Genomic DNA, 15,103 nt, shown 5'->3' with positions numbered 1-15,103 from the left:
AGCTAAAAACTTGACTGTTTACCTGTTGCAATGTAAATGTGGTGCGATTTCGCCTTTGTTTACGACGCACAAAAGTTTCATCATGAATGGCAGGATGATAGGAATAGCTGGTATCTGTAACATAAGAAAACAAATTATTTATTTATGTGTAAGTTTCTATGACTATGTGTGTGTGTGTGTGTGTGTAAAAGTTTTCTAAAGTTTGAATTGTTTTTAAGTTTTTTGGATTTTCTAAACACATACACATTGGCAGACATACGAGTATAAGCATTATTTCAAATATTGTTTCAATGAACGAGGGGTGTTCAAAAAGTTTTAAACACCCTGTAAACACTTTGAAAACAAATTTCAGTTAATCAACTCTTTACGAAATTTTTCTTAAATAAAAGCAAAGGTCAGAGGTTAGCATGTCCGCCTATAACGCTGAACGCATGGGTTCGAATCCTGACGAGACCATAAAAAAATTTTGAGCTATGATTTTTGGAGGGGTCCTAATGCTGGCAACATTTGTGAGATATTATGTCATGTAAAATCTTTTCTCCAAAGAGGTGCCACAGTGCGGCACGCCGCTCAAACGCGGCCATAAAAACGAGACCCAATATCAAGGAGCTTAAATTTGAGTTGGACTGCACTCATTGATATGTGAGATGTTTGCACCTGTTCCATAGTGGAATGTTCATGGGCAAAATTTGCATTTTTTACGTATATGGTAGCTATATACAGACTGTTTTTGTCCAAATTAAATAGCGTTCGTTCTTGGGCTAAAAAAGTGTCATGTGGAACATTTGAAATTAATCGAAAAAGGAATGCTACCTCTACATCTTATATATAAAATTCAATTTGCGTTTGTTTGTTCCGTATAGACTCAAAACCGGCTGAACCGATTACCTTGAAACTTTCACAGATTGTGTAGGTTGGTCTGGAAGGAAACATAGGCTATATAACTTTTTGATATCGCGAAGGGGGCGGACCCTCCCCCTTACCCCAAAAGTACTATCCAAACATAAAAGTGGACCGATCGGGATAATATGGGATTCAAATGAAAAGTATTCAAGCGTAGAGTACGAATTTCAAAATGAAAGTTGGGTCCAAGTACCTTGGGGGCCGACCCAGCCTCAAAACTCCTTAAAATAGGTTTATTTGACGATCACGACAATATGGGACTCAAATGAAAGGTATTCGGGAGTAGATTACGAATATGGTCAGGAAATAGGAATAGGCTTTATAATTTCTTGATAACGGAAGGGGGTGGACCCTCCACCGTTACCTCAAAAACACCACCCAAAATCAAAAGAGGAGCGATAAGGACAATATGGGTATCAAGTGAAAAGTATGCGGGAGTAGATAACGAATCTGGCATAAAAAATCATGTCGAAGTATAGGGGGGTCACCTCATCCCTACGAAACGTCCAGAATGGGCACATTAGCCAATCACGGGACTCGGTTTGTTTGTTCCGTATAGACTGAAAAACGGCAGAACCGAAGTTCTCGAAATGTTCGCATATTGTGTAGGTTGGTCTGGAAGGCTATATAATTTTTCCAAAAACACAACCCAAAATCAAAAGTGGACCGATCGGTATCAAATGAAAGGTATTGGAGAGTAGAATACGAATATGGTATTATATTTTGATTCGGGCCGCCTCAACCCCAAATCTCTCCCAAATAGACATATTGGACCTTCATGTCAATATGGGGCTCAAATGAAAGATATTCGGGAAAATATTTCGAATCTGGCATACAAAATCAGATCAATGTATAGGGGGTCATGCCACGACTCAAAAACGCCATTAGACCCACTTGGCTGAACCGATTTTCTTTACATTTTCAAAGATTGTGTACGTGTGTGTTGAAGGAAACATGGGCTATATAACTTCTAGATATCAGGTGGAGGCGAACCCTCCCATTTACCGCAAAAAAGCCACCCATATCCGAAAGTGCTCCTATGGGCACAATAAAGGTATCAAATGAAAGGCATTGGAGACCAGAAAACGAATATGGTATTAAAATATGGGTCCAAGTGACCAGCAAAATGTCGCCAACATTAAGAGGAGATAAACACCGCTTTGTCCGATGTTCTCGCCAGGATTCAAACGCGCTCAGCGTCATAGGCCACAATGGCACGAATTCGATATCCGCATTCAGGGCGAAGTGTCCCCACCCTAAAAAGACATTAGAGAGTTAAAGACGGCGCAGCGGAGTGGTCCGGTTCGGCTAGTTCAATATATAACAAGTAAAAAGGCATTAAGTTCGGCCGGGCCGAACTTTGGATACCCACCACCTTGGATATATATGTGAACCACCTTTCCTCAAAATCCGGTCCAAAATTCATACCTTATGCCCCATAGCAGCTATGTTCCGATTTGGACCAGATACTAATAAGAAAAACTTATTGTTCAATTGTATATAACAAAATATTGGTCTTTTTAGTAGTTATATCTAAAAATAAACCTATCTGAACACGGATGTCGAAAAGCATAACATAAGTCAGTATGTCAAATTTCAGTGCAATCGGATTAAAAATGCGCCTTTTATGGGGCCAAGACTTTAAATTGACAGATCGGTTTATATGGCAGCTATATCCAAATCTTGATCGATCTAGACCAACTTACAGAAATATGTGGAATGGCTTAACTTAACTCTTTGTCCCAAATTTCGGCAACATCGGACAATAAATGCGCTTTTTATGGCCCCAAAACCTAAAACCGAGAGATCGGTCTATATGGCAGCTATATCCAAATCTGAACCGATCTGAGCCGTATTGATGGAGGATGTTGAAGGGCCTAACACAACTCACTGTCCCAAATTTCAGCAAAATCGGATAATAAATGTGGTCTTTATTGGCTTAAGACCCTAAATCGGCGGATCGGTCTATATGGGGGCTATATCAAGATATAGTCCGATATAGCCCATCTTCGAACTTAACCTGCTTATGAATAAAAAAATAACCTGTGCAAAATTTCAGCTCAATATCTCTATTTTTGAAGACTGTAGCGTGATTTCAACAGACAGACGGACAGAGGGACGGACATGTCTAGATCGTCTTGATTTTTGCGCTGATCAAGAATATATATACTTTATAGGGTCGAAAATGGATATTTCGATGTGTTGCAAACGGAATGACAAAATGAATATACCCCCATCCGTCGGTGGTGGGTATAAAAATACGTGGACAAAGAGATTGTTAGACGGACGGACGTCTGCATTGTGCTGCATCCATAAGTACTCCATGTGTAGGCATAACAGTAACCATGTACGCCCCACATGCTCGCGCGTAGAATCTTAACATTTCTCCCGTAGGCATTCCCTCGTTCGGATGAAAAGCTTCGACTATATTTGGACATAGCTGCCATATACACGCAAAAAACAATAATTCGTTTGATATAGAGGAAATTTTAGCCAAGTAACTTGTTTTCTGGAAAACGGTAGACTTTGTTTACGATAAAAGCTTTACGATGATTTTAGCTTTAAATTCTTGCAAGAATTGTGACGTATATAAAGTTGCTTTTACCCTAAAAATACCTTTCATTCTGGACACAGTACATGTTATTTGAGGTTTCAACTAGTTTTTCTTTATTTATACAATAAATTAATTTAACGTCAATCGTTTAAAATGCATGTACATATTGAAAAGGATGCCAAGTTCAATGTAATGTTGTAACATTATTTAAACTCAAATTTTTACGAGTTAAAAGCCGATTTCAAACTCTATCAGAATATTTTTGGATTTATTTCCATGTTAAGAGATACATTTACATTCGAAGCCTTCCATTTTCTCACAATTCCATCATGGTTTAGATGTATTCGTTATGCTATAAATATTTATGGGTGTAGTTGTTTTCGCACATTTAAATATTAATTTTTTTTTGTATTCTTGTACCTGTCAATCATTTGTATGTTGCTCTAATGATTTTTTCATTGGCCATACCAGCATTTTTTTACCGAAACTTAAAAATTGTCACTATCCGAGTTTACCATCCGCACTCATCCAAATTGCTCAAATACTGACTGCTTTGTGCTCAGTCAAAACAAAAATGGAAAAAAAGTTGTGTGTGAGAATGTGCCTATACCTGTGACGAACACATAATTGCACTTATTTGCAAACCCATGGGCCTACTTGAGACTATTTTCTTGTATACGTACAAAGAGCGAGAGTTTGTCTATACGCTCAAGCACTCAAACTTTCTCTCTAGTAAGAGAAAAATCATTTCCGGCTTTCGAAGCTCGTTTGCAATCTTTTCACAATTTTGGTTTTGCAATAGATGGAAGGTCCTTTTACTGTAGACGAAGCTGCTTAAGGGTTTACAATAAACAATGTAAACCCCCAGGCCCACTCTGTGCTCTAGCTTTGATCCACCCGTGTAACGTGATCTTCCAGATGGCAATACTATGGTTCCGTCAATACAAGACTGTGCCGATGGCAGCAGTGCCTCGCACTCGACTTTAAGGTTCATCTCAGGTATCCGATAGGAAACCCCTTCCCTTCCTTCCAGGTTTCCTATCGTCGCCTCGATTATACCGCGATGGTATGAGCTGCTCCCATCCTCAATTCATTCTCCCATCGCCTTAAGTCTCATAGCCGCAGTGGCTGCCTCACACTTATTCTGTATGTCAATGGGTCGGATATCTAGAATAGTATCCAGTGCCCTAGTGAGCGTGGTCTTCAACGCTCCGCCAAGACAACATGTTCTCTGAACCTGTTGTTTGGTCCTAATGTTGTACTTTTTCTTCATAGCAGTCCACCAAACTACTGAGGCATAAGCAAGTATTGGTCTAATCACGCTCCTGTAGTGCCAATGGACTATCCTAGGATTCAGGCCCCATTGCGAGCCTACGGCCCATCTACATAGAGCCCAACGTCTGTGAGCCTTCTCAGTACGCTCCTGATGTGACACTTCCAATTCAGTTTCCTGTCTAAGATCACACCTAAGCATTTGACCTTGTCAGATATCGAAATCATCTTATTGAGGAAAGGTGGTGCGTTAAATTGGCCCACCTTCGTCTTCCTCGGGAATAGGCATATTTCTTCTCTGGGTTAACATTAAGACCTCTGAGTCTAGCCCAGTCATGTACCATATATAAGACCCTTTCGGCTCTTCTGCATTCGGACCTTAGCCCTTAGAAGTATTTAAACATCGTCTGCGTAGCAGACGGGGTGTTACCAACGGAACAAAAATTTCATCAACGTTTTGTCCTTAGCGAAAGCATCATTAAATTTTTTCTTTAAGACAATGTTTTAATTTCTTTGACATCTGTTCTGTAAAGAAATCGTGGTTATAAAAAGAATTTTTTAATTGATCTTTATTGGGAACTTTTCTTTATAATTAGTAGTCGTATGTGATATAAATCGTGATTTCCATCCCTTTTGAAACCCCCCACAGTATGACTCCACCCTATCCGGGATTTAACCTCACCAACCCCAAAAATATAATGACTTGCTGACTGATGGTTGGTTGGCTGGCTGGCTGGCTGTATGGCTGGCAAATTCATTAAGGGTTAATTATGCGAAATGTAAATTTTTATTGAATTTTCTTAATACCATAAATCGGATATGGTAGCCTAGCTTGCCATGCGCTGGGCGCTTTGTGTCATAGGTAATAGAGTGGAAAGCTTACAGCTCACAACTGCTCTCTGACCCATTCCATGGGCTGCATACATAATTTCGTTTGGCATAGAGAACATAAGTGAACAGAGCTGAAAATGAAATAAAACTCAAACTGAAACTCTGAAATATTAATTGTTTCATTAAATATTAATAACAACAATATGGATGTAGACGTGGCGTGGCGGCTGTTGGCAGATGTGAGTGTGAATGTGAATGTGGATGTATGCAAAAGTTCGTTTTGAACTTAAAACACAATTTCCCGGCAGTGGGAACAACAACAACATGAGCAAAGAAGGAGGGAATATAAGGAAAAAATATAACAGTTGACAGAAATGGCAAGAAAGAGGAAAACTAGCAACACATTTAGGCCTTTCTACCTACTTTACACACGAGTTGTAGCATACAGACACACACACACACACACACACACTGAGATAACATCTCATCCAATAACTGCTGGAAGAAAAACAATGTCTACGAAAAGCTTGGTAGCTGTTGGCAGCTAACAGTATTACTGCGCATTAAGGATTCCCCAGAGACATGGACAGACGAAAGGACATAGCGAAATGAACAGGGCCCCCAAGAAGAGAACGGGGGTTTTTGCCATTTGGTGTTTAGTTAAGGCCTCTCTCTCTCTCTTTCACACTCACACTACTGTTTAGGCCAAGGAAGGAGTTAAAAAGTAGATTTTAATGGAAGTCCACCATACACTCAGGCCATGGCCCCAAAAGTTGACTAAGTAGGGCAACAACTTGAACTTAGCCACTTACCAACACATAGAAACAAAAAATAATAAAAAAAATACCCAACAGCATATCAACAGTTCTCCACTAGGCGTACGTTTGAATGTGTGTGTGTGTGTGTGAGGAATTTTGTAAATGTATAAAAGCTCTAATCGGATTATGTTTAACAGAAAATTACAAAGGAACACAAACAACATTATAATGCAGAGAAATCAGCACTGTGGCAAAAGGACCACAGAAAGGCAAAGGACCCAGCACTTGAAAGAGCATTCACAAAAAAAAAAAAAACCTCTTTTAAACTAAAAGTGAGTGCCTTTAGTGTCCATACACTTATTTATGCTTGACTTGCTGCCCATACCCACCTCGCTGCGGAGAGGAGGAAATTATACATCACCACCTCCTTTTTGGGTGTATAATTTTTATCATCATCATCTGCTGTCATCCGCTGCAGCAGCAGAGAAAATTAAAATTAAATTTTGCAATTTGTAAGTCATTATTTATTTAAAACAAATTGAAAATTAATTTCGCATAGAGTCCGAAATTGGAGTGGTAAAAATGCCCTCGGATGAATACGGGGGCATGGACAGCAAGCAAAAAAAAAAAGGAAACTTATGCTCATGATGAAATATAAATGTTAACACTCTTCATCATTCGGGTTGCTGGGTTGGTTAGTTGCTTGCCTTGCATGATTATTTTTCTCTTGGGCGTTTGGTTGGCAGAGTTTTTTGTTGTTTGTGGCAGTGGAAACACCTCCACTTAAACAGATACAGGTGTCCACAATCACGAGCTCCAACGGGAGAGGGCTGTGTAGTGGACGAATGTAAAATATACATTTTTAATCATGTTTAAGGTTGGTAATGAAAGCCTAAGGTCACTCCGAATGGATATCATCATCACAGGTTCATTCGTGGGTGGGTGGCTGAAGTGCACATGAGTTTGTTTGCGGGCCACTCATTACCCGGCATTACATGACAGTTGCTACAAATGCTTATAAAAGCCCTTTCCGACCTGCTTACTACATTTTTTATGTGTTTAACTCATAACACAACATCACAAACACATAGCTAAGTAAATATGTAAGAATGTAGGCAACAAGGATTCTGTGTGTGTGCGTGTGTGAGGGTCAGAGTTGAAATGATTTAATTATTTGCAAATATGTATTTGAAAGATGGATGGATGGTGGCACTTAAATGATGTTCTTGCAATTAAAAAACAACTAAGGAGTGGCAAATGTTGGCCTTAAAAATTTATTTCATTTTGAATGATTAAAAAAATGTCCAAAGCAATGTGGTCCATGCTGTATATGACTTAAGAACCCTGTGATATAAACCAGTAGTAAAACCGGCCAAAAGTGTTCTGGTCTTATATGGAAGGACTTATATCTAACACATAATTACATTATATCACATAATCGCAATTGTGTACTCTTCATTGGTATAGACTGAGCAGTATGTTGAGCAGTTTGGTCGAGTGCAGGTGGTAATTTTTTTTTGGTCGAGTGCAGGTCAAAATTTTTTAAGTTCTGCCATATGTAGAAAAAAGCTGGTATGTTCAATTATAAAAATCAATAGAGCAACAGACAAATAGCTGCCAGGTACAAGAAAACATAACAAGACTTTCTAAGGCACATATATTGTTTGGTAATATTTACGTGATAAAGAAATGTGTAACTCAAAGTTGGTATTTAAATGTGCGAAAACAACAACTCTCATAAGTATTTTTTTGTTTTATTTATAGCATAACGAATACAGCAGATTAAATTAAAAACCCGTAATGGAGTTATGCGATAATAAAAGTGCTTTAATATTATTTGTATCATAACATCGAAATAAATCCAAATAAACTCTCGAAGAATTTGAATCTGCTGTTAGTTTTGTATCCGTATCTCCCCCATAGGATTTGCATCGTCTTGCTGACCGTTTCGCTGCTCCACAGCGTTCGTAGCCCACGCTCTTAACTCGGACTGCGTCGACCCGAAAGGCTTCGGTTAGCCAAGTTTGTTGACGGCAATTCTCTGGCATTCACCAAATCGTCTACCTTTTCATTCCCCCTTACTCCGCTATGGCCCTGCAACCAAAAGGTGCGGATTTTGCCATCCTCTGGGGTTAATCCCTTTTTTACACTGCAAAACTGTTCGTGACTTTACCATCATGGTTTTTATTGCCCTCATGGCTAGTTTATTGTCCGTAAAGATGTTTGCACTCGACGTTCTCGCGTTAGCACCATACCAAAAATTAAAAGTCGTATATCTCCAAGACAAGCTCAGATATACAATATCTGACCTCAAGCGAACTTTTTGTAGGAATTTTTGAGCACTATCCTGCAAATTTTTGTAAATCGGACCACAAACAAAGATTTGGCAGCCCTAACAATTTTACACACGATCTCGTTAACATCTCAGCTCTAACCATTCCCATTTCTACCCATTATCACATATATTTTACTAGTGTTTTTCGGTTCTATCCCGCTGTGCGGTTGTGGTTAAAAAAAACCAAGTCCACAAGAGCTGTAATAATTGTTAATTTTTACCATATTTTTAGTTAAAACAGCAAATTTTGTTAGTAAATAAGCAGAACAGCAGTCTAATGTTTGCCAGCACAGCGTATATGTCTGTTTTCCCATTTTCAGAAGACAAAAATTGCAGACACTAAACTCAAAGACCTTTTATTTAAGGCTTTAACTACAAGACTCACTGCTCACTGATACTGCTCACCAGTTGCAGGGTCTATGCTATACGCCTACACCGAAGCTCAATGCCCCTCCCGTCCCAGGGATGCAGGACAAAACGCTGGCCACTCATGTTGCCGAGACGTGATTTACTCTCTGCCTGATCTTGGCGCTAGGTGACAGGGACGTGGGTTTGTTCAGCGACTCCTGTGTCTGAGGGACAAGGGCAGAACGCTGGCTAGGGTAGTTATCGAGACATCCTTCACCCACGGCGTGATCGAGGCACTACATCGTCGGGGCGCGGTTGTAGGGACGCGGTTGTAGGCGCATTTACTCTCTGCCTGATATTGGCGCTAGGTGACAGAGACGTGGGATTGTTCAGTGACTCCTGTGTCTGAGGGACAAGGGCAGAACGCTGGCTAGGGTAGTTATAGAGACGTCCTTCACTCACGGCGTGATAGAGGCACTAGACCGTCGGGACGCGGTTGTAGGCGCATGATCAATGGTTTAGGGTCTCCTGCATCAGCGGGAAACTGGGTGAAACGCCGACTACTTATGGTTCGGGGACATGGTTCATTCACGATGTGATCGTTAGCCTGGTTCACTTTATGAAAAAATGTACTAAGTTTGTTTTATCTCAAATGTAAATAATACTTTGAACTAAGGCGGGACTTTAGAAGAAGCCAGTATCATATTGTTCCCAATCTTTTATATGAAAATAAATTTCTTGATATCTGAAAATTTTTTTTTCGGTATCTGCACATTTTTCAAAAACGGCAGATCTCGTAAATAGGGCGACGAAATGTTGCTTGGTTAGGTGTGCTAGGTTAGGTAAGGTAGGTGTGGCAGTTCTTTACAGACTTATTTAGATAATTTTAAGTCTATGGTAATACCACAGTAGCGACAGACCGAAACCTCCGGTGCGTCTACTCCGACGGTAACAAATATTTAATATCTAAATTTGGGGTGGAGTGCTAAAAAGGTCCGTCCGCTTAAAAAAAAACGAACGTAATTTCGAATAGGAAACAAAACTGCTACTCAAAATATTTTGGCTACCCGAAAAAATCACAAAAATATACCGGCCATGGCAAGATGAGGCTCAAATTAAAGGTATTTGGGCGAGGAGCACGAATTCAGTATCAAAATTAAAAGCGAAATGTCGGGGCCAAACATCCCCCAGAACACCGCCAAAAAGGACTCATTTACTAACCAAGGCAACGTAGGGATCAAATAAAAGTTATTAGAGAGTAAAAGAAGGTGTAGAGAAGCGGACCTGGTTCATCATGTCTGTCTATATGTCCAATTTGGAGCCCCCAGAAGTTTGGTCCCAACTCAGGTTAGTACTCTTCTCCCACATATCTTTAATTTGAACCACATATTGTCCCGATCGCCATAAATATCCCATATGTCTCTTATTAATAGCAAGTCGTGGAGGGTAAGTCGTTATGAGATATTACTGATAGTATGCAGATCCAAGAGTTTTGTGGAATTGTATTTTTTGTGGCAGAAATTTACATCTTCGGCCATAAAATCATAGATTATGTCTTTCTCCACCCATAGTGTGTAATCTGGTGACAAATACAGAAATAGTGCTGAGCAATGACCCGCTTAGAGAATAAAAAGGCAGCAGGAATCAATGGGTTGCCAGCTAAGTGATTGAAGTGCAAGGCGACACAACTCCTGTTTAGAGGAACGGAAATTCAATAATTAGCACTTAAGCACTTAAGAACCCACCACCATGGTTTCTGCTAAAAATGTATACAAAATAAATTTAGTTGAAGGGCATAATTTTATTCCGCGTACCAAACTTCTTTCAAACCAACAAAAATTACAACTTCTAGAATTTGAGCAAGGATGATCGAGAGACTGGTTTACATGGGAGCTATATCAGGTTATAGACCTTAGACAGCACGTGCCAAATTTTAGCTAAATTGGACAAAAATAGCGGGTTGTAAGGGTTCAAGAAGTCAAGTCGGGAGATCGGTTTATATGTGAACTATATCAGGTTAAAGACCGATCGGGACCGTACTTCACACAGTGGTTGGAAGAGAACACCATATGCAAAATTTTAGCCAAATAGGACGAAATTTGTAGCTTCCAGGGGCTCAAGGGAGCTATATCAGGTTGTTGATCGATTTAGACCGTACTTGACACAGTTGTTGAAAGTCATAACAGAACCCTACATGTAAAATTTCAGCCAAATCGGACAAAAATTGCGGCTTGTAAGGTCTCAAGAAGTCAAATTGGGAGATCGGTTTATATGGGAGCTAACCTGATATAGCTCCCATATAAACCGATCTCCCAATTTGACTTCTTGAGACCGATTCGGAAGTCATAACACAACACCACATCCAAAATTGCGGCTTCCAATGGCTCAAGAAGTCAAATTGGGAGATCGGTTTATATGGGCGCTATATCCAAATCTCAACCGATATGGGCCATTTGCAGTCCCCAACGACCTACATCCATTTGTTGACTATAAATCCACTGTAGACATTTCAGAATTTGAACCTTAGTTTTATGCCATGTCTTAGTATTTCGTCATCTTCTTGGCTTTCATGGCAAAGTTTTTTAAAAATCTCCATAATTTAAAGCTGCTATTTGCTTTAAAAACTTTATCCCCATGACGAACTTCATTTCCCATAGACTGAATAATTTTTTCCTACCTCCTTCTTTGCTCTTTTGGGCAACTCTTAAAAAAATCCTCTTACATTGGGCGTGGGCGGGGGGAGGGAGAGGTAAGCCTTATGTTGCTGCCACCAAAATTGACCAGACGTTAAAAAGTAATCCTCTTAACGAATTTTATTTTCTGTGATTCAATAAATGTGTTTTCGTTTCGAGTTGTCGCGGTGTGGTTTTGTTTTCTTTTTCGCTTTTTCGTGGTGGTAGCACAACAAAAAACCACAAACAAGCCAATAAAAACAGAAAAAGGATAATTCCTGGTACTTGCAAAATATTTTATTTTCAGTTTTCTTTCGAGGCATATTCAGTTTTGTGATGGAAGGAATTCTCCAATGATTTGGGGAGTAGACTTTTCAGCATACCCTATCCTTGGCAGATCTAATCAAGCTACTTAATCACTATCAAACACTAATTGAATTTCATATGCTTGTGGGTATTCATGAGATAAGGATCTATTTGTGGCCCATGTGTCCTTAGAAGCTTTTGCATGATTTTATCACACATGCATATGATGTTTGGCAATGTGTTGCTGCAAGAGTAATTAATGCAGTGTATATTGAGACTATCAATATTTATTTATGCTGATTTAGTTACTGCCTGACTGACTCAACCCTCTGAGCGTTTGTGGATATTTCTCACCCCTTATCTTTTATTAGAGTGTGTGTGTGTGTGCGTTGCTTTGGCTTTGGCTTTGCCATGAGTCAAGTGTTATGGCAGCCCACTGTCAACCGGGTAATTATAACAAATTAAGTTGTACTACATGCAAATCCCTTGGAACGCCAACAGCACAACATACCACCATTACCCGTGAAGTATGGTTAATACCAGTCACAGAAACAACAACTATGATGATGATAGAAAATAAGATAATGGTGATGATGAGAGTGACAATGACAATGAGGAGCATGTTGGCACTCATGATACTATAGAACAGGTCAAAAACATCCCTTAACTTGTAAGAATATAAACAGAAGTTTGCCGAAGTGCCAATGAAGGCAATAAAGGAGAGCGCACATTTGGGGAACAGGAACGAAGGAGTCTGCATTAGAAATTGTGAACAAGATTGAATATTGATATCAGATTCGTGCTTTACTCCCAGAGACCTTTCATTTGAGCCCCATATTGCTGTGGTCATAAATTTGTCCCCTTAAGCGATGTTTTTGGGGAGAGGCGGCCCCCAAACACTTGGCCCTATATTTGGATATCAGATTAGAATTTTACACTCAAATACCTATTATTTAAGCCCCATATTTCCATGGTCAGTAACTAAGTCCTGTTTGTGGGGTGTGTTATGGGGAAGTGGTGGACCCCCAGAAACGTGGTCCACCATTTGGAAATTAGATTCGAATTGTACTTGTAAATACCTTCCATTTGAGTCCCATCTTGCCATGGTCGGTATATATGTCCGATTTAGGGGTGTTTTGGGGAGTTGGGGGTGGACCCCTAACACTTGGATATCAGATACGTTTTCTTATCCTAAATATCTTTCATTTGAGTCCCATATTGTCGTGATTGGTCTAAATATATGTTTGGTAGGTTTTAGGATGGGGCGGCCACCCTAGGTATCCCATCCGAAATTTGTATACCAAATTTTTATTTTTAGGGAGCTATATGAGGGCACACAAAATTTCGCACTTAAATCGCACCAGCCATCTTCGAGATCTGGCGTTTCCGAAAATTAGGGTAAGGGGGAGGGTCCGCCCCCCCTTCAGATATCAAAAAATGTAGTACCCTTTTTTCACCTCGGGAATTATGCACATCTGTGAGAGTTTCAAGAAAATCGGTTCAGCCGTTTCTGAGCCTATAAGGAACACACAAACAAACATACCTACAAACACAGACAAATTGATTTTTATATATAAGACTAGTTGAACCCGGCCCGCTACGCAGCGCCTCCTTTTACAATATATGGACCAACACTATCCTTTGAATATTTATTTTCGCAATTAAAGAATTTTTTTTGTGGAGCCCCATATTGCAATGGTCAGCAAATACTTCCCATTGGGAGTGTTAGGGGTAGAGGTGGCCCTATAAACACTTTTTCCCCCATGTTGATATCGGATTCGTGCTCTGCTCCCAAATACCTTCCTGTTGGGCCCCTTATTGCAATGGCCGGTAAATATATATGTCCGATATAGGGGTGTTTTGGGGGGCACATAGCTCCTAAAAAAATATCAGCAAAATTGGATATAAAATTCGTTTTCTAATCTCAAATACCTTTTATTTGAGTCCCCTATTGCAAAAGTCAGCAAATATGTCCGGTGTGGGGGGTGGGTCCTAAAGACTATAAACATTGAGCTCTACTCCCTTTGAGCCCGAAATTGTCATGGTGCACAAATACGTTCTATTTTGGGGGTTGTTATGGGGTTGGGACGTCTCCTAGACAGTTGGCCACAAATGTTGATATCTTAAAAATATCTTTCATTTGAGCCAAAACTGCAAACATGGCCGTTTTGGGCGATATAAGAATAAGAATCGTGTTTTACTCTAAAATGCCTTATAATTGAGCCCCATATTGCCCGTAAATAAGTCCTGTGTGGGGGGTGTTTTGCGGAAGGGGTGGACCTCAAGGGACTTGGTACCGAAACTTGGTATCAATTTCTTGCTCTACTACCCAATACCTTTCATTTGATCCCAATATTGCCATGGTCGGTAAATATGGCCGATTTAGAAATGTTTTGTGCAGTGGAGTGCTCCCCTAAATACTTGGCCCGGAAAAATATTGGAATCGTGCTCTACTCTCAAATATCTTCCATATGAACTTCATATTGCCATTGGTTTAAGCGGGCCAAACACTTAGCCGTTTTCTAATCACCAAATATCTTTAATTTGAGCCCCTTATTGCAATAGTCAACCAATATGTCCACTTTGGGGGTGAGGTGTTTTGAGGGATGGGGCGCCCACTGAGTGACTTGGCTCTGAAAATATATATCAGGTTCATGTTCAACTCTAAAATACCTTTTATTTGAGCCCCATATTGCTTTGGTTGGTAAATTTGTCCTCTTTGGGGGGTGTATTGGTGGTGGGGCAGCATTCAAACACTTGGTCCTATATTTGGATATCAGATTCGTATTCTACTCTCAAATATCCTTTATATGATCCCCATATTGCCATGATCGATAAATGTGTCCGATATAAGGGAGTTTTGTGGGCTAGGGTGGTCCCCTAAATACTTCGTCCCACAATTGGAAATCGGATACCTTTTTATATCCACCACCGAAGGAAGGGGGTATATTTTGTCATTCCGTTTGCAACACATGGAAATATATATTTCCGATCCTATAAAGTATATATATTCTTGATCAGCGTAAAAATCTAAGACGATCTAGCCATCTCCGCCCGTCTGTCCGCCCGTCTGTCCGCCCATTTGTCCGTCTGTCTGTTGAAATCACGCTACAGTCTTAAAAAA

General features: G+C 39.9%; 1 protein-coding gene across 2 annotated transcripts in view; it reads right to left on the bottom strand.

Moving 5' to 3' along the window:
• The window catches only part of LOC106089507 (homeotic protein ocelliless), a 118,655-nt gene that overhangs the window by 49,678 nt on the left and 53,874 nt on the right, over positions 1-15,103 (bottom strand). For both annotated transcript variants that reach the window (XM_013255352.2, XM_013255353.2), the window contains exon 3: positions 23-114. In XM_013255352.2, coding sequence (XP_013110806.1) covers positions 23-114 — 92 coding nt within the window. The remainder of the gene's footprint in view (positions 1-22; positions 115-15,103) is intronic.

Source organism: Stomoxys calcitrans, chromosome 3, assembly GCF_963082655.1.
Source record: "Stomoxys calcitrans chromosome 3, idStoCalc2.1, whole genome shotgun sequence".
Lineage (NCBI taxonomy): Eukaryota > Metazoa > Arthropoda > Insecta > Diptera > Muscidae > Stomoxys > Stomoxys calcitrans.
This window is presented reverse-complemented; position numbering and strand designations above follow the sequence as displayed.